This window comes from Hylobates moloch, unplaced genomic scaffold (genome assembly GCF_009828535.3).
Source record: "Hylobates moloch isolate HMO894 unplaced genomic scaffold, HMol_V3 SCAFFOLD_3, whole genome shotgun sequence".
NCBI classification, from domain to species: Eukaryota; Metazoa; Chordata; class Mammalia; order Primates; family Hylobatidae; genus Hylobates; species Hylobates moloch.
Window position 1 is genome coordinate 64,677,286 of NW_026652278.1, and position 20,099 is coordinate 64,697,384.

Consider the following 20,099-nt stretch of genomic DNA (forward strand, 5'->3'; position numbering starts at 1 on the left):
TGTCTATAAAACAAACATTTATTAGCTAGTAGCCACAAAATTGGTTCATACAACCTTTCTGTGAAACTCAAGAAGGCCCAGCTTTCTGTCCTTTTAGGAGCTCTTCCACCTTGCAAGAAGGGTCTGCTGGAGGAAAATACAATATTCTAAAGGCAGGATTCAGTTTGACTGATGGCTGCATTGGAATACTTTGGGACAGAAGCACTCTCAAGCCTTTAGCTCAGTGTATTATCCATAAGTAAGAATTAGCAGCTTCCCAAGATTCCTTGACACTGTTTGAACAAGGAATGGGTGGTGCCAAAACTATTTTAGCCAATCTAAATATCTTTAATACTGTTAATTTCTCCAAAGGAGGCTCATTTCTAATACCTGTTATGCTAATTAATAAGCCCAGAATTTTACCAATCCATTCATTATGCTAATTAGAAAAGCCTTGGGGTGGATTGAGATATGGATATTTGCATGGGATACTGAGCGATTGTTCCAGACTCTGCATGCCTCTGAACTCCCAAGTTCATTGAAGTCAAGTCGGTAACTTAAAATCAGACATGGTGGAAGTATTTACTTTATGGAAATTGGAATCCCCCACACCAGCTAGTTTTTAAATATTTACCAGTATATCAGTGGATAGCTGAGTAAGTGACCTCTGGAATGTGGCTTTCTGATAAGATGTTGGCTGACAACCTTACCCTCATGACTACCTCTGTACCAGTGATGCTTAATTCTGGCTGCACTTTAGAAATTACCTGGGGGAGTCCGAAAACAATGGCTCAGGTCTGTAATCTTAGCACTTCGGGAGGCTGAGATGGGCTGAAGATTTGAGGTCAGGAGTTCAAGACCAGCCTGACCAATATGGTGAAACCCCGTCTCTACTAAAATACAAAAATTAGCTGGGCATGGTGGCGGGGGCCTGTAATGTCAGCTACTTGGTAGGCTGAGGCAGGAGAATCACCTGAACCCAGATAGCAGAGGTTGCAGTGAGTCAAGATCATGCCACTGCATTCCAGCCTGGGTGACACAGCGAGACTGCCTCTCAAAAAAATAAAAATAAAAATAAAAATAAAAACAAGAAATTACCTGGGGAGTTTAAAAATAATACTGATTACCAGGTTCCTGTTGGTGAGGATTTTGACTTGACTGCAGTGGGGCTTGAATATCAGGATACATTTAAAGCTTACCAGGTGCTTTTAATCTGCAGCTAGGGTTGCATTCACACCTGTATGTCACATTATGCCACACATTCTAACAGTCCTACAAAAAAGTAATGGCAAAACCAAGATTTGCACCAGGCCAGCTGGCCGCTAGGCCAGAGTTCCTGGCTAACGGTGGAAAAGTGGGAAACAGATGGCCATTTCTTCTGAGGTCTCAGTGTTTGCAAAGGTGGTTCAGGAGGAGCCCTAGTGCTTGGGGTCAGGGTCAGGACTGCAGGTGAGGAGGCACAATGAAGGAGCCCAGCAGCCAGGGAAAGGCTGTGCCAGCCCCAAAAAGCTCCAAGGCTCTTTGTAGGGATGGCTCACCTCAAGGGCTTAGGGATCGCTGAGAGGGCTTGCTAAGAAGCTTGTGTGTCACCAGGGAATATGTGAAAGATGAGAGAAAATGCAGCTGGCTGGAGAGGCCAGAAGGTAAGAATAGAAGTCCAAGGGCAACTGGGAAGGAAACCTGATGGAGGAGGTGTGTGGCAGTTTCGACTGTAGTTTAAATATGGAGAGTGAAAGGGAACTAGGAGGCTAAACTAGCCTTCCAGGGTATGAAGAGGGTTCCAAGCTTCTATGGGTCGGGAAGAGACTAGCACCTCAAATAATGGATGTGGACTTAGCTCTGCAGGGCTGGGTGGAGGCGCTACCCCTCAAAGAGGAATAAAAAGTTAGTCTTCCTCCTCAAAGGACAGAAAGGACAACTTTTTTTTTTTTTTTTTTTTGGGACGGAGTCTCGCTCTGTCATCCAGGCTGGAGTGCAGTGGCGCGATCTTGACTCATTGCAACATCTGCTATCCAGGTTCAAGTGATTCTCCTGCCTCAGCCTCCCGAGTAGCTGGGATTACAGGCACCCATCATCATGCCCGGCTAATTTTTGTATTTTTAGTAGAGCCAAGGTTTCACCATGTTGGCCAGGCTGGTCTTGAGCTCCTGACCTCGAGTGATCCCCCTGCCTCGGCCTCCCAAAGTGTTGGGATTACAGGCATGAGCCACCGCGCCCAGCCAGAATGCACAACTTTTAACACTATGGTAAGATGCCTTCTTGGCCCTCAGATAATCATTTGAGGGCAGCTTGCATTACTCTCTGGTTCTCTTTCCACCTTTTCTTTTCCCTGTTGTTTTTTTTCAGACAGGGTCTTGCTTTGTTGTCCAGGCTGGAGTGCCGTAGCACAATCATAGCTCACTGCAGCCTTGATCTTTTGGGCTCGAGAAGCAATACCCCCACCTCACCCTCCCAAGTAGCTGGGACTACAGGCACGAGTCACCATGCTTGGCTAATTTTTTTGATTTTCAGTGGAGAGAGGTCTTGCTACGTTGCCCAGACTGGTCTGAAACTCCTGGACTCAAGCAAACCTCCCACCTTGGCCTCCCAAAGTGCTGGGATTACAGGCATGAGCCACTGTGCCTGGCTCTGGTTCTATTTCTCTATCCCACATAAACATCCTCCCAAGGTTTGTTTGTTTTGTACCAGGAAATTGGTTTCCTTTTACCCTTCCAGGCACGGCACTGCCTCCCTCCCCACCCCCCAACCTTGCTTTCTTCCTCCTAGGGCAGAGCCCTGGGGGCTAGAGCCAGCCTGGACTAAGTCTCTGAGTCTGTCCTTCTCTGTTGAGTTTGTGTATGCAGGAGCCCTGGGAACCCAGGACTGGGGACTTGTATAAGAGTGTCATTCCTGAAATCACCACCAGGGACCCCACCCAGCACTGCCTGAGCTCATGACCTCTGTGCCATGGATTTAATTACTGAAGGCCACAGCAGGGATTGTCTGGCTCCCAAGTCCCAGGCTGAGCTAGGCTTGGGAAACAGGAAACAACAGTGAGTAAAGCTGGGACCATCTAGCATGAGAAACAGGCTCACAGCCACCTCTGGTCCCAGGCTGAGAAAAGGCCAGGTGGGAGGAGGCTGGGTTAGTGGCTGGCTATGTGCAAGAGAGGGAGCTGCCTCCCTCACCTATAGTTTCTGTTTGTTTGTTTTTTGCTTTTTTGAGATGGAGTCTCCCTTTGTCACCCAGGCTGGAGTGCAGTGGTGGGATCTCAGTTCACTGTACCCTCCGCCTCTTGGGTTCAAGCGATTCTCCTGCTTCAGCCTCCCCAGTAGCTGGGACTACAGGCATGCACCACCCTGCCCGGCTAATTTTTTTGTATTTCTTAGTAGAGACAGGGTTTCACCACGTTGTCCAGGCTAGTCTCAAACTCCTGACCTCAAGTGATCCGCACGCCTTGGCCTCCCAAAGTGTTGGTATTACAGGCGTGAGCCCCCGTGCCTGGCCTTGTTTTTGTTTTTGTTTTGGAGAGAGGGTCTCACTCTGTCTCCCAGGCTGGAGTGCACTGGCACAGTCAGGGCTCACTGCAGCCTTGACTTCCCCGACTCAAGCGATCCTCCCGCCTCAGTCTCCCAAGTAGCTGGGACAACAGGCGCGCCACCGTGCCTGGCTTTTTATTTTTTTTTAATTATAGAGTCGTGGTTTTGCCATGTTGCCCAGGCTGGTCTTGAACTGCTGGGGCTCAAGCCATTCGCCTGCCTCAGCCTCCCAAAGTGCTGGGATTACAGGCGTGAGCCACCGCGCCAGGCCTTCAACCTAGTTTGAAGATGGGGTTTCCCGGGAGGAACCCTTCTCAAGGCTGGGTTATCACCTGGCAAAAGAAGGGGACTTCCGAGGTCGTTTGGTGAAGGCCTTCAGCAGATCTGTTTCACGAGCAAACTCCAGACTCCAGCTCCATGGGGGCCTATTAGCCCCACCCTGGTCTGCCTGCCTGAGCCTCCCTGAGCCGAGCAACTCCACTTCCTTATTCCATTCACGTTTAGCACACTCATTTGCACTTTCAACACCTGGGCGATTAATTCTTGCCCTTTTCCCATAGTTTTCCATCTTGACAAGAGGAAAGCTTGCATTTCTATGTACCCCGATTAGGCACGCTCGCTGTCTCCCTAGAGCACCTCTGGTTCACCTCTCCCACGCCCCCTGCATTAGTACAGGCGTTTCCAGAGTTGCACGCGAGCTCATTTGCAAGACCTTCTCCCCCTCCCATCCCTTCTTGGTCCCCTCTAGGGCCCAGGGCAGCAGCCCCGCCCCTGGCCCGCCCCCTCCCAGAGGCTGGGCCGCCGCGGCCTCCCATTGGCCGCCAGAGCTGGCAGGCTTCCCGGCTGGGGCTGTGATTGCCGCGCGCCAGTGTCAGTCCCGGAGAGAACGCCGGTGGCGGGGCGGGTAGCCCGGCAGCCGCAGGTGGGGCCACGAGCGCTGGCTGAGGGACCGAGCCGGAGAGCCCCGGAGCCCCCGTAACCCGCGCGGGGAGCGCCCAGGATGCCGCGCGGGGACTCGGAGCAGGTGCGCTACTGCGCGCGCTTCTCTTACCTCTGGCTCAAGTTTTCACTTACCATCTACTCCACCGTGTTCTGGGTGAGTGACCCCAGTAGGGCCCGGGGATGGGGGTGGGGACCCACAATCCGACCGCCCCCTCACTGGCCCGGGGTTGGGTCCACACTTAGCCGCTCTAGGGAGTGCGCGGGGGAGCGCGTGCGGACTCCTTGTCTTTCTACCGCACATTCTGACGGCCAGAGCCTGAATTTTCAGCCGCCCTTTCGGGAGTGTTAGAGCTGGTTGCCGACCGACCGAGTGCCACCTGGCTCACCTGTGTGCACCGGGTGGGCGGTTTGCCCGCTGTGCGTCCGTTGGCCGGCTGGCTAGGCCGAGGTGACCGCGCTGGCCGCGCCCACCACGCCTACCCGGTAGGACTGCCTCTGCATCGGCCTGTGGAGCTTAAGTAGTTAGGCTTTGCAGTCGGAATTGGGAGACCTGGATTCCGGGTCTGGTCCCTGCTAGTTACTTGCTGATGTCCCTGACCAAGACGCTTCCCCGCTGCGTCTTGGTTTCCTCTTTGGTGGATGCGCGTGCCTCCTGCGTGGCGAGGAGAAGTCCACCAGACGACGTCTACTGCACTCCTAGGTGCTCAGTTTCCGCTGTCGCTGGGCTTCACCTCCTCCTCTGCCTTGTTAGGGGGCAGGGTGGTAGTGTTTAGACATGAACCAAGCTTTGAATTCCGTCGCTCCGAGTGGTCTTTTATTTTATATTTTATTTTTTTATTTAAAACATTGCTAATCTCTGTATCGTTCCAATTTCAGTTTGTGCGTTTCTGAAATGAGCACTTGCTGAGTGATCTTGGGGAAGTTACTTCATCCCTCTGGGCCATGGTTTCCTCATCTGTAAATGGACACAGTAATTATATTCAACTTGTAGGATGCTCGCGGAGATTAAATGAAATAGGCCGGGTACGGTGCCTAGCGAGAGCTCAAGAAGTGTGAGACATTATTACTATCGTGGGCAGGGAATTTGGACACCTGTGGTGTAAGCTGCCCCAAGAGATTGGGTTTCCGTAAGGGCGTTTCATATTAGGCTGGGCCCTAGTCTAGAGATGAGAGTATCTTCCTATAGGCCAGCTCCACCCCTGTCACTCCAGAATCGCTGTCTGCCTGCAGTATGCCACAAGAGCAGACTTGCCCAGGGACCCAGGGTGGTCACTGACACCCCATTCCCACCAAATACACACACTCTCCCCTGGTGTCCTCCTTAGCCCCTTGCTGGGTCTCTTCTGCTAGCAGGAGCTGCTGGATTTGCCATCAGGACTGGCTTTCTCTGTGACCCCTTTGTGGGTGGGGCCTTGCCTGGTAATTGGAGATCCAGATTCAGCTCTGTTACTGACTTATGGATATCTTAGGCAAGTCACTTCCCTGTTTTGGGCCTCAGAACTGTTCATTGACTTTTCCATCTAGAAAACTAGTCTGAGGCCAGTTTCCAATCCAATTCTCTGACTCTAGGTAATGTGGAAGAGAGATGAACAGTATGTTTGGGGGGGCCGGAGGATGGAGCAAGGACCTGTTGGTGGAAGCTCCAGGGAGACAGAAGGTCATATGTGGGAAGGGAGTGGGGGTGATTTGAGCTGTAAATCAGCGGTTGCATCAGAATCTACAGATTCTTGTGCCCTGGCGTAGGTATTTATTTAAATTTACATAAGCTTAATTGTAGTAAATTACTTACTAGAATTAAGGTAATTCTAGTGTGCAGTCAGTATTGAAAACTGCTGCCCTAGATGGTCTCTCATAGGTCCCCTAAGTCCCCAGGATTTCTGTGCCTGCCTCTTGTGTGGTCTGTGAGCCCTTCTCTCTGTAGATGGGAGTTGAAAGAGCCTAAGGTTGATGGGTGGGGAGGTAGGAAGATGGAGTTGTATTTCGGGCTTCACCCCTTCCCCAGATATATAATCACAAACCAGTCTCTCTACCTCCTCACACTTCCATTTTCTCATCTATAGAATGAATAAGTAAATCTCTGCCCTGTACCTCACCGAACTGTTTTAGGATTAGCGATATGGGGAAAGAGTGACATATGAGCAAAGTAAGTGCAGTACAAACATACATCATGCAGTTAAATAAAACCGAACTCTAATTTTTAAGGCTTTGTGCTGCCGCTGTCCTTTGCAGCCCCCAGAGAAGCCCACCCAATGGCCCTTGCCTTGCTTCTCTTCAGCAGGGTGGTTCTCAGAACTTGGAATCCCTCCTCTGCCGACTGAGGTTGCCTTACCAAATCCTTAACTCCCATCCCTGGAAGTATTTCTGTTTAAAAGTCTCCACACCCATGCCAACAACTCAGCCACCTGCCAACTCTGCCAGAGCAGCTCCAGGTGCCAGAGTTTGACTGCAGGGCAGGGCCCAGTGTGAGTAAGTAATTTGTCCTGGACCAGGTTTACTGTTATTTGGAAACCATTTACAGGAAAACCCATTATCTCTGGTGCCATCTCTGGGGTTGAGGGAAGGGTTACTTGCTTTGTAAGTCCAAAGTTCTAACAATTTGCATCTCAGTTTTTAGGTCTGCAGGGGCCATAAGTTTTATGACAGCCTTGTACCTTCTGTAAGACTTTTTGCTTACTTTAAAAATTACTACTGGGGCCGGGCCCGGTGGCTCATGCTTGTAATCCCAGCATTTTGGGAGACTGAGGTGAGAGGATCACCTGAGGTCCGGAGTTTGAGACCAGCCTGGCTAACATGGTGAAACCCCATCTCTACTAAAAATACAAAAATTAGCCAGGCATGGTGGCGTGTGCCTGTAATCCCAGCTACTCGGGAGGCTGAAGCATGAGAATTACTTGAACCCAGGAGGTGGAGGTTGCAGTGAGCTGACATTGTGCCATGGCACTGCAGTTGGGTGACAGTGTAAGACTCGGTCTCAAAAAAAAAAAAAATTACTATTGGCCAGGCATTGTGGCTCATGCCTGTAATCCTAGCACTTTGGAAGGCCAAGATGGGCAGATTGCTTGAACCTGGGAGTTCGAGACCAGCCTGGGCAACATGGTGAAACCCTGTCTCTACTAAAAATACAAAAATTAGCTGGGCGTGGTGGCATGCACCTGTAATCACAGCTACTTGGGAGGCTGAGGTAGGAGGATCGCCTGAGCTCAGGAGACAGAGGTTGAAGTGAGTTGAGATTGTGCCACTGTACTCCAGCCTGCATGAGACTCTGTTGCAAAAAATAAAAAATAAAAAATAGATTACTATTGATAGAAATGCATGCATGGGCTTGGTACAAGATTTAGAAGTAGAAAAGGGTAAGCCCGGGTGAGGTGTAATCCCAGCACTTTGGGAGGCTGAGGCAGGTGGATCAGGAGGTTAAGAGATCGAGACCATCCTGGCCAACATGGTGGAACCCTGTCTTTACTAAAAATACAAAAATCAGCTGGGTATGGTGGCGTGTGCCTGTAGTTTCAGCTACAGCTAGGGCTGAGGTGGAGAATCGCTAGAACCCGGGAAGTGGAGGTTGCAGTGAGCCTAGATAGTGCCACTGCATTCTAGCCTGGTGACAGTCTCAAAAAAAAAAAAAAAAAAAAAAAAGAGGAAAGGGTAGTGGTTAGTGACAAGCCTCTCCTCCTACCCCTCTCTCCTGGCCTGCCCAGTCCAGAGGAGGCCTTTGTTATCAGTTTCCTGTCACTCTTTTCTGAGCTATCCTAGTCAAAGGATGTCCTAGGACAAACATATGTATATTTAAAATAAGGTAGCACACTATACACAGAACTACGTATGTAGCCCCTTTTTCACTCTTTCTTTCTTTCTTTCTTTTTCTTTCTTTCTTTCGTCTTTCTTTCACTGAGAACAGTGACACAGTGAGTATCTCTGAATGTGTCATTTTGCATGGGTGTATATGTCTGTGGAGTAATTTCTAGGAGTGGGGTTGTTAAGGGGTATATGAATATATGTTATACATGCAGACATGCACCTGCCGTCAGTATATACAGCTGATGAGTTTTCACAAAGTGAACACCCCTATACACTGAGCCCCCAGGTCAACCAGCAGAATGGACAGCAGAAGCCAGATACCCCTCAAGCCCTCTTCTAGGCACTGTCTCTTACCTTTGGGGGTGATCACCACTGGATTATCTAGCATTATAGAATAGCTTTGCCTGTTTTTGTATGTGCATTTAACGTTTTGATGTTATTAAATTGTCCTATATAGAGGTGATACCAGTTGTAATATTATTTACTTAATACGTTTATTTAAATTTACTTTCTTTTTTTTTTTTTTTTGAGACAGAGCCTCGCTCTTTCACCTAGACTGGAGTACAGTGGTGTGATCTTGGCTCACTGCAGCCTCTGCCTTCCAGGCTCAAGCGATTCTTCTGCCTCAGCCTCCCGAGTAGCTGGGACTACAGGTGCCTACTGCCACACTGGGCTAATTTTTGTATTTTTGGTAGAGATGGGGTTCCACCATGTTGACCAGACTGTCTCGAACTCCTGACGTCAAATGATCCACCAGCCTGGGCCTCCCAAAGTGCTGGGATTACAGGCGTGAGCCACTGCGTCCAGCCTAAACTTACTTTTTAAACTTAAATTTCTTTTTCTTTTTTTCCCTTTTTTAAAGTATATATTTTTTATTTTCCAGGCACATAGGTTCAAGTTGCCCTGAATATGTACGACTTTAAATTTATTTTTAAAAGGAGGCTTTATATCAGTATTATGAATGGGAAACCAAGACCCCTCATCATAAATAGCAGGTAAAGGTTTAAAGTAAATACAGTACAGGGAAAACAAAACGATAATAATACTAAATCCTAGCTGGATGTCATGGGTGCTGAAGGCTGTGACCCTGACGCCTACCCTCTCTGTTCAAAAGGTAGGTTGGCAAGTGCTTGAGGGGCTTAAAGACAAACTAGCACCCAAACTGAGACCCACTCCTTGATGCAATTGGAGGGGTCAAAAGGGCATTGAACGAGGAAAGCTCAGTCTGTAATTCCCTATGAATATGCCCCTAAACCGCTTATGGTTATCTGTCCCACACTCAGGGCCCTCTTGTTTTCAGCAGGGAACTTTGGGGCTGCAAAAGGGTGTGTTTGAGGCTCACTTGGCAGAGCTGGCATGTACCCCAGGTCTCTGCATCCTCAGGCAGGTGCTCCTTGGCCCTACCAGTAAGTCATGGAGACGTCTGCGGGAGAAATGAGCTCACGCTGAGGCACTTAGAGCCTCCTTTTCCCATCACACAGGGTGAATCATTCTGACACATGCACCCTCAGCCCGTTGGGGACACTCCTCTAATTTTAGCACTGCCCACCGGGGTATCTTAGAGATCCGCTTACAGGACTGCTTTTCCTTGCTGGACTGTGGGCTCCCAGAGGTCAGGATTGTAGTTCATCCATATCCTCCTCTGAATGCTGGCCCTGGGGCCTGAGCACACAGTAGGTGCTCAGGGGAGGCTTGTTGCATGATGGTGATTGAATCCCACTTGCACCTACAAGGCGAGGATCCAACTTGGGGCAGAGGCCTGGCTGGGGGTGTAACCCGCAGTGGTCAGGTCTGCTGAGGCCTTGACTTTGCAAAGTGGGCAGGGTTGATCATGGTGCTACGTAATCTCCATAGAGCACCAAGCCTGTTTCCTTGATAACAGGGTAGGACTTTCAAGTGGGTAAAGGTGTCATGGCTGGGGAGTGTTGACTAATCAGGAAGAAAAGTACTTGGTGGGAGTTGGGGGCAAGTAGGGAGGAGCTGAGCGTGGGTAGGTGGTGGAGGCAGCGAATGCCAGAGGCAATAGGAACTCTTCCTGGGCTTTCTCCAAGGATGAACCTGCTTATTAGAGCTTGGCCTGCGATTTCTTACATTTCTTATAGTTTAATGGTTAAGAGTGTGGGCTGTGTACCAGGTTGCCTGGATTCAAATCCCAGCTCTGACACTTAAAGGTTAAGTGGCCTAGGCATAACTTCCATGCACCTCACCTACCTGAGAGTTGCTGAGAAGATTAAATGGATTAATACATCTGAAGAGCTTAGAGCGGTGCCTGGCACATGACGAACACTCCATCAACTACTCACAGATTAGCCATTCTTTTCCTGCCTTCCTCTCTAGCCTTGCTGCTCAAGAGCCATAGACTAAGAATGAGAAGGGCTGTTAAAGACACCTCTAGTGCAGCCTTTTAAATTTACCAATAAGAAATCAGAGGCCTGAAGAGAAGTGAGTTGCCTGAAAGCCCACAGCAAGTCAGTGACAGGCCAAGACCAGATCCAGGCTGCCTGACTCCGGTTTCTTCCTTGGGCCCCCATGACCTTTCCAGGAGCCATGTATGTTCCTCCCTGGTGTCAGGGTGAGGGTAGAAGATAACCTTTCTGAAAGAGGCCATGTCCCTGGCCTCTCAGGGAAGCACTAGGTGAAGCCAGGCCGAAAAGAAAGCACTTCTCTGGAGACAGTTTCCAGGAGGAGATTTTTACTTTCGAGAAGAGCTTTATTATTTTTGTGCAAATAATACATGCGCATAGCTTAAAAATTCAAGCCATTCGGTAAAGTACAACGAAAACAACAAAAGTCCCCTTTGATTCTACCACTGGGATTCAACCACTGTTACATGTTGGTAAACATCCATCTGGACATCTTGTACATATATGTAGACATTTTATTTCTTTAATTATCTTTCTTGTCGACAAATCTTGTTTGATTTGTCGAGCAAAGTTCATTTTCTGGCTCTAGGTAAGCATTCCAAATAGTGAAACTCAAATAGTGAAGCTGAAAGTGGGGCAGCCTTCATATTGGAGAAGTGGCCAGCCGTGCCTAATGGGCTGTCAGAGATGATCTCACAGCATCAGACTGGGCTCAGGCCTCTGGCACAGAGAGGTCCGCCCCTCCCCCAGTCTGGCCACAGAGCCTTTAAAATCCAGAGAATCAGGGCTGCCAGGGGTTTGGAGAACCTTCCAACACCTTCATTTTATAGATGAGCAAACTAAGGCCCTGAGAAATGTCCTTCGCTCTTAACCTAGACTTTGTACATGGTCTCCTTCCCCACTTTAATAGAGGAATTGCTTTATGTTGTAGGACTGGACCTTGCTGCCTTTGGGTTGGTTCCTGGAGAAGCAGGAATAACCACCTGCCCTCCTGCCCGGAGCCCTTTCTTCCCAGATGACTCACAATGCCACCCTGGGGTGGGGCTCACAGTCAACCTGATAAGGGACTGATAATGAAATTTCTGTACCAACTGGCTCCACACAGGGGAAAGATGTTTTCCGGGTAAGTCTGGTCAGAAGACGTTGAGTGGGGGGGAAACAAAACAGACAAAAAAAAAAAAAAAAAAAACAGCCTTTCCCAGAGAGAACTTTTGGTTGTGAATGGGTTTGAATCGACTTCTTGTTGGAAGGCAGGAGCATTCAGTCTTAACCAGCTGTGCTCTCTGGTTGGTTGATTTGTTCATTAAGTCAACAAATAGTTATTTGATGCCTACTGAATGCCAGGCACTGTGATACTGTGATAGGTGTGGGAAACAACTATGAACAAGGCAGGTTTAGTCCAGGCCTTGGGAGACAGACAGAGCAGTAAATAAATATCACTCGTGATAGGTGCTAAGGAGAAAATTAGGGAGCAAGTGGGGAGGGATGGGCGTTTCCACTTTCGATGGTGTGGTCAGGGAAAGCCTTTATGAGGAGCTGACATTTCAGCTGAAGCTCAAATAGAGAAGGAGCCAGCCATAAAGACTTGTCCAGAGCATCCCAGGCAGAGAGAGCCATGAGTGCAAAGTCCCTGAGGCAGGTCGCAAGCATGGCTGCAGCAGATGAGGAAGCCCGGGAACGGCCGCGCTGTGGGTGGAGAGGGTGGCAGGGGCCTGGCTGTGTGAAGAATTTGGGGTTCGAGTGACTGAGAAGCAGGGTTTATCAGGCCCTGTGGTCTTGCCATCCAGAGACCTAGATCAGGTGTTGGCTATTCTGTGTGACACTGGGTAAAGGACCAGCTCTCTGAGCCTCCGAGATGCCTCCTCTGTGAGTACCCCAGAGGGCAGTGGGGAAGATCCTGTGAGATGAGAGGTGCAAAAGCACGGGGCCTACTCTAGGGCCCCCCACCCACGGAGGGAGGGAGACTCTAGGGCCCCCCACCCACTGAGGGAGGGAGATTCTAGGGCTCCCTGCCCACGAGGGAGGGAGAGTCACCTGGGAGCCTTGCATTGCTCAGGGGTAGCTGGGGAGATGAGATGAAATGAGATGAGATGAGATGAGATGAGATGAGATGAGATGAGATGAGATGAGATGAGATGAGATGAGATGAGATGAGATGAGATGAGATGAGATGATGAGATGAGATGAGATGAGATGAGAACCTCTGGAATCCGTCTTGTCAGAGGAGGCTCCTTTGCCCCTGGGGGTACTCAGCCTGCCTAGAACAGATGGCTATGGAACCAGCTCCTCCAGCCAGCTGGGCTGACCCCTTGGGCGTGCATGTGGTCTTTTCCAGAGGCTGGGCCCCTCCCACCCCTTAGTTTCTGGGCTACCATGGCACACTGTCAGAGGCACTGGGCCACAGCAGGCACGCGGGGCCAGGCAGGCCATCTGAGAGGTGTCCTGCAAGGCTCTGAGGGGTCCCAGCCCTCGGTCAGCACGAGTTGTTCAGCTCCAAGCTATGCCCCTGGGCCGGTGGAGGTGAGGAAGAGATACCGTAGAGACACTGTGGACTTTCGATGTCACCTTCCCCAGCTAGAGGGTTGGCCTGTGGAGGAGATGGCAGCCATCTCTACCTCTGGCGATTTGCCGTGGTAGCCCAGGAACTAAGGGGTGGGAAGGGCCCAGTCCCTGGAAAAGACCACAAGCACGCCCAAGGGGTCAGACCAGCTGGCTGGAGGAGCTAGTTCCATCAAGGGCCAGTCCGAGCTAGGCTGCCTGACTGTGGTGGCCTGGCCACCACATTCTGCTTCATCTCTTTGGATTCTCAGAGTGACCCTTGAGCTGGGCAGGACGGGGGTCTTGTCCTGTTTTATAGAGGAGTCTTTGGGAGGACTCTGAGGGCTTCACTGGGCAGGGAGGCCTCGCAGAGAGAAGTGGAGATGAGTCTTGGGAGAGGGAGGGTGGGCTACAGAACGTTTTTTGGGCCTGAGTGTTGAGGTCAGAATTGTCCTCTGGTAAGACCAGGTCTGGAGGCGAAGCAGAGCTGAGGAGGATGAGCACTTCTTGGTTGGCTGGTGAGGAGAAGGTCCATGTGACAAGTCATGGACAACTCTCTGTGCCTTGGTTTTCTTGTCTGCTGGGAGGGGATAACTGCTGTGCTGCCCACAGGGGTGAGGCTTGGATGAGGCAGTGCCCACAGAGCTCTGAGTGGGCATCTGGCTGGGTAACTGTTCATGCAGATGCTGGGAGGAGATGCCGTCTGCCGCGTGTTTCGCCACACTTTGCTTCATCTCTTTGCATTCTCAGAATGACCCCGTGTGCGTTGTCCCATTTTACAGAGGAGGAGACTGAGGCCCTGAGCGGGGAAGTAACTTGTGTGAGAACCATCATTTGCGTGTGTTCCTGGGACAAGAACTGTTCCACTGTGGGAAAGGTGCCTGTTGGGTTTTAATTTTTTCCAAAAGGGACTTTCTCGCCAAGACATTTGCATCTGGGCCTGCAGGGAAGCAAATATTTCCCTGGAGGGTGGAAGGAAAACAGCCTTGGCCCAGATGGGCTTGTTTTTCCCTCTTCAGAGCCTTCCCACTTCCTTCCTGGGAGAGCAGGAACCCCCAACTCCTGGGGCCGCTGGAAGTCCCTCTCAGGATATTGCCTGTGACCTTGTATGAGTGACACAGCCCCTGCCAGGCTGTTTCCCATCTCCTACCAGAGGGTTGGCCATGCTGACCTCTCCGGCTATGCTGGGTGCAGTGTGGGAGACTGTGGGGGTGCTTGGGGTCAGGGTGTTCATTTCTGTGCACTCACTGTGTGCCAGGTGCTGGGTGCAGGCATGGGCACAGTGTGGCTGGTGGTGGGCTGAGGCCAGCCTCTGGCCCACCCTGTGGCAGATTGGGACCATCCCCTGGGTACAGTAGGGTGGGGTGCTGGCTGCCGAGGCTACACAGGATTCTGAGACTAGGTCACTTCCCAGAGTCAAAAGACAGGAACTTCTTGGCCAGTGGACCTCGACTTCATGGCTCAAGGCCTCCTACCCTGGGAGGATTTCACAAGGACACATGTCCACCACCCCCCACCACCGCCCCCCCATCACCAGAGCTTCTGATTCAGTGGGTCTGGGCTCGGCCCAGGCACCTGTAATTAAAAAAAAAAATTATAATGACAAGGTCTTGCTCTGTCATTCAGAGCAAGTGGTCCAGTCATGGCTCACTGCAGCCTTGACCTCCTGGGCTCAAGTGATCCTCCCACCTCAGCCTCCTGAGTAGCTAGAACCACAGGCATGTGCCACCATACCTGGCTAATTTTAAAGTTTTTTTTTTTTTTTTGTAGAAATAGTGTCTCACCATGTTTGCCTAGGCTAGTCTTGAACTCCTGGGCTTAAGTGATCCACCTGCTTCCGCTTCCTAAAGTGCTGGGATTATGGGCGTGAGCCACCGTGTGCCCAGCTTTATCTGTAATACTTTTATTTTTATTTTATTTTTTAAGTTTATTTTATTTTTGAGATGGAGTCTTGCTCTGTTGCCCAGGCTGGAGTGCAGTGGCACGATCTCGGCTCACTGCAAACTCCGCCTCCCAGGTTTACGCCATTCTCCTGCCTCAGCCTCCCGAGTAGCTTGGGACTACAGGTGCCCACCATCACGCCCAGCTAATTTTTTGTATTTTTAGTAGAGACAGGGTTTCACCATGTTAGCCAGGATGGTCTTGACCTTCTGACCTCGTGATCCGCCCGCCTCGGCCTCCCAAAGTGCTGGGATTACAGGCGTGAGCCACCGCGCCTGGCCCTACCTGTAATTTTTAAACTTCCCTGGGTGATTCTAATGTGCAGCTGGAGTCGAAACCACAGCTCAGGGTGGTATCTGTAAGGGAATTCTGATGGTACTGGTGACTTCCAGGACACCTTTCTCTGCAGGTGAATCCTGAGTGATGTGAAACCTTCTTCTGACATCTCTTACGATCTGGACAGGTTCTCTGAGCTGGGGAAAGTTAGCAAACACAGTTGGGAGAGGCCCAGAAAGTAAGAGAACACTTTAGCCAGGGGTTTGGGAGAAGTGCAGGGGGAGTCAGTAGGGTCCCATGTGGGTGAGGAAGGGCTGGTGGAGGTATGTGGAGACCACTGGCCTGGGAATGTGGGAGACTATGGGAGCTGGCGTCTCCTGCAGGGAACCAGGATGTATGTTGTGGGAGGGAGGGGAGTCTGTGAGTTCTAGAATTTTGCTTTCCTTTTGGTTATCTTCAAAACATTCTTTTATGTGCTCTAAAGGCAAGGTTTCTGTGCAGTTACCTTTGTAACTAGAATAAGTTTCTATAGAATCAGGCTTAAGTTTTATGAGTCAGGGATTCAGAAACTTGTGGGGTGGCCTGTGATAATTTTTCCTCCTTAAATGATATCTCGAGTTTGAGAACTCTCGATGCAGGATTATCATGTTGGAAAGCTGGCTGTGATCTCCAGGTCAGTGAACTGCAGTTCTGGCCCCCATAGGAGAAGTATGGCAGGTGGTGGTCTATCTCTACTTCACAGATGGTGAAAGAGAGCCAGACAGGGGAGAGGACCTTGCCTGGGATCATGGTGGTAAGCTAGGGGCCAGTTAGCAGAAGGATGAGGCCTTGATTTCTCACTCTGACTAGTGAGCTCTGTTGTGGGTTGAGTTGTAGCCTCATCAAAAAGGTATGTTCTTGGCCAGGTGCGGTGGCTCATATCTGTATTCCCAGCACTTTGGGAGGCTGAGGCAGGTGGATCACTTGAGGTCAGGAATTAGAGACCAGCCTGGCCAACATGGTGAAACCACATCTCTACTAAAAATACAAAAATTAGCTGGGCATAGTGGCACATGCCTGTAATCCCAGTTATTTGGGAGGCTGAGGCAGGAGAATTGCTTGAACCTGGGAGGTGAAGGTTGCAGTGAGCCAAGATGGTGCTACCACACTCCAACTGGGCGTCAGAGCGAGACTCCATCTCAAAAAAAAAAAAAAAAGTATGAAGGTATGTATGTTTAGGTCCTAGAACCTGTGAATGTAACCTTATTTGGAAAAAGGGTTTTTGCAGATATAATTCAGTTCAAAATCTTGAAATGAAATAATCTTAGATGACCTGAGTGTGCCCTAAATCCAGTGTCAAGTGCCTTTATAAGAGAGAGGCAGAGGGAGATATGAGACGGACAGAAGAGGAGGCCGTGGGCACACAGAGGAAACTGAGTACACGGCCTTCTGTGTGCAGATGGGGGCAGACAAGCTGAGCAACTCTGGGAGCCACTAAAAGCTGGCGGAGGCAAGACGGCTTCTCCCCTAGAGCCTCTGGAGGGAGTATGGCTCAGGAGACATCTTGGCCTCTGGCCTCCAGAACTGTGAGAGATTAAACTTCTGTTTTAAGCCACCCCATTTGTGGTCATTTGTTCGGGCAGCCATGGGAAAATGCAAGCCCTTCTGCCTCACCAGGTGGCCTTACTAGGGAGGGGCCCAATTGAGCAGAGCCCTGAGAACCACCTTCCTTCTTGGGTTGTGCTGAAAACCAAGGGGGAAAGAGGGGGGCGAGAACAGAGGGGCTGGGGGAGGAGTGAGACTGTGAGGAGTGAGGCTTCTGGCCCGTCCTCAGGCCAGGGGGCGATGCCCTGCAGCTGGTTTCTTGGGGCTTCCCCTCTGCAAGGAAAACCTAATGGAAAGAGGTTAAAACCGGGGAGGGTGGATGCGAGCTAGCTCTCAGGAAGGACTTGCTGGCTGTGAAAACAGTAAATCAAAACTGCTTGCCAAGCTGAGCTGTAAAACGTGGGATTCCCTGACAGCTTCAGAACAGGAGCATCACCCATTGTGTGGGGCGGTTAGGATGTGGCCTGAACTTCCAGTGGGTTGAACTTTGAGGGGCCATAGAGGGCATCTAGTGCTACCCCTTCCTTTCAGAGAGAAGGAAACCAAGCCCCAGGCCACCCAGCATGTGCCCTGGGTTCTAAAACTCTGCCAATGGGACAATCTCTAGTGTGCAGGGGGGACAATGGACACTACTCAGTGGTTTCAAACCAGGAGCTTCCTCTCCAGCCAGGGTGTGGGGACAGAGGCCTGACTTGTGACTTCTCACAGAGAAGGGAAGAATGTTCCCTGCAGGGTCAGAACCCAGGCTGGGGGAACCCTGTTTATGCCTCTGGCTTGGTTCTGACTCAGCCTCTGACCTGGGAGGGACCGGGTCACAGGGACAGATGAGCCAGCCCTATCCCTGTCCCCTTGAAAAGCTGGCACTCACTGAGTCCTAGCAGCATGCTCTGACAGCTGCAGACATTCTGTGATCTGGGTGGAGCAAGCAGGCCTGGCCAGAGTCTCCCAGGAGGCTGTGGCAGAGACATTTAGCTTTGGGGTGTTGGGCTCTGGGCTTCCCCTGGGGATGGCAGTGACCACCTGGCTTTCCAACCACTAGGCGGGTAGACTCATGTTCAGAGCAGAGACAGGATGAGGGCAGGAGTTGTTCAGGGACCCACAGACCCTGAGATGGGGTGGTGCCTACTTCCGGCCTGTTCGTTTCTATAGTATTTTCCTTCTCCATTGTGGTCTTCTGGTGCCGGCCTCACATGGAATGAAACTTGACTTTCTTCAGCCAGGAATTCCCCCACACTCTGTCTAGCTGGGTTGTACCTTCTGCATCCTCCTAGGTTGTCCTATATTGTCTTTAAAGCTAACAGTTAACGAGCCCTTCTTGTGTGCCAGGCTCTGGGCTGAGCTGTTTTCTAGCCATTCTCTCACTTCAACCTCCAGCAGCCTAAGAGACAGCGCTGCTCTTGCCTCGTTTGCACTTGGGAAGGAGATGCTCAAAGAGTTAGGTAACTCACTCGTGAGAGCTGGAGGTGGGGTGTGAAGCCTCTGTCTCTCTTGGCAGACTTACCGGCTTCCTTCCTGGCCTAGATGTTTGTTCTTCTTCCTTGGAAGAACTTTTCTTAGAGAGATGGACTTTTTGGGGATGGGTGGTTTGTCCATTGGTTTGGTCATTTAGTCACTCATCAAACATGTTCTAGGCATGAGGGCATCTCTGATCCTCCCCGAGGCTCTGCGCTTCCAGAAGGCCATCCTGGTTAGGTTTGTAACTTTATGTAGAAGTTATAAGACATTGCTAACACAGGGACTGGTATCTCTGCTGGATTAGCACCAGCTCCCCAGGGCAGGGGCCACAGGCTCTTCCAAGGAGGTGGGCCGGTTGCCACCTTGTGTGGGGATGGAGGGAGCAACCTGACCTGAAGTTGCACCAGACGCCACGGCCCAGGTCCCATTGGCTCTCTGGAGCCGCAGGAAGGCAGAAGTGGGCCAGAATCACTGTCCTTCAGAAATGCATCTTTTAATTTTTCTTTTTTTGGAGAGGATATGCCAGGGTGTGAGAAGTCTTGTTCCTGATGAGGGAGGGCAGCCTGTGGTGGGACAGAGCACTGGCCTGGGAGCTGGGAGATCCAGGTCGCAGCTGCTGAGTGAGGGCTAATTTGCGGTGTGACCTTGTTGGAGTGCCAACCTCTCTCTCACCCTCAGATTGCCATCTGCAAAATCAGGGGGTTGGGCCAGATCAGCGTCCTCTCGCTGATTCCTGGTGGTGCACAAGATGATTATAGCTGGGCCATGGGGGAACATTTAAATATTTTAATATGCATGTGGGAAGTGTGATGGGTATTAAAAAAATAATTAGTACCTCAAACTTGTGATTGTGTAGATCTTGATTAGTTTAGGTCAGGACCATATTTACTTGAGTAAGAAAAGCCAGTGGGGTTTTATTAAAACATCGAGTTAATAATAATGCAAGTAGCTGGCCAACCCGACCACGTGGAGACGTGACAGGAGAATGGCTGGAGTTTGGGAGACGCTGGGAGTTCTCAGTGGTTCCTTCCAGCTCTTTTCTGGAAACATAGGCAGTGTGGCACCTCCTGGTCAGGTGCAGACACTTAACACAGTCTGTGTACTGCTGACTGTTAAGGAAGTGGCTTCTCATTATGGTACAGTGTCTTACAGTTTACAAAGGAGTTTCTCCACCTCAGGGTCTTCTTCGCATGACCGTTATATTCCCATGTCACAGTGGAGAGGCAGTTGGCGCCCTGAGGGAGATGGTCTGGCCAGCATTGCGCAGCTCGTAAGTGGCCCAGCGCCTCCAGCTGACCTGGGCTCTTTGCTGGGTCACATCAGCACCAGCCCTCTGGGAGCCCGTTCCTGACCTTTACCTCCTTTCCCGGCTGCCACTTTCTGCACAGGGTTTCATGGTCATGTTGGCTTGTTGCATGCATCTTCTCTTGTCCTGATTTTCTTAAAGCAGAGGAGAAAAGGATTTAAGGTGACAAGCGACCCTCCGTCTCCCTTCCCCCAGGCCTCTTCCCCATGCAGTGAGGAGCATGTTCTAAAGCCCTCGGCACCCTGTTTCCTAATAGGTGCACTTGGATGTGTAATAGGTAGGTTTCCATTACAGCCTGTATTATCTCCAGGTAGCAGTTAGTGAAACATCTGGTTTGGGCATTAATTCCAGGCCAGAACAGGCCACCAGACCCAGGCCTCTGGTGAGCTGACCCTTGCCTGT

At 50.6% G+C, this 20,099-nt stretch overlaps 1 protein-coding gene across 1 annotated transcript in view; it reads left to right on the top strand.

Annotated features, from left to right (window-relative positions):
* Positions 1-4,367: 4,367 nt before the first annotated feature.
* The window catches only part of TSPAN15 (tetraspanin 15), a 56,185-nt gene continuing 40,453 nt past the window's right edge, over positions 4,368-20,099 (top strand). Inside the window, exon 1 of the mRNA XM_032138929.2 lies at positions 4,368-4,593. Coding sequence (XP_031994820.1) covers positions 4,498-4,593 — 96 coding nt within the window. The 5' untranslated portion in view covers positions 4,368-4,497. The remainder of the gene's footprint in view (positions 4,594-20,099) is intronic.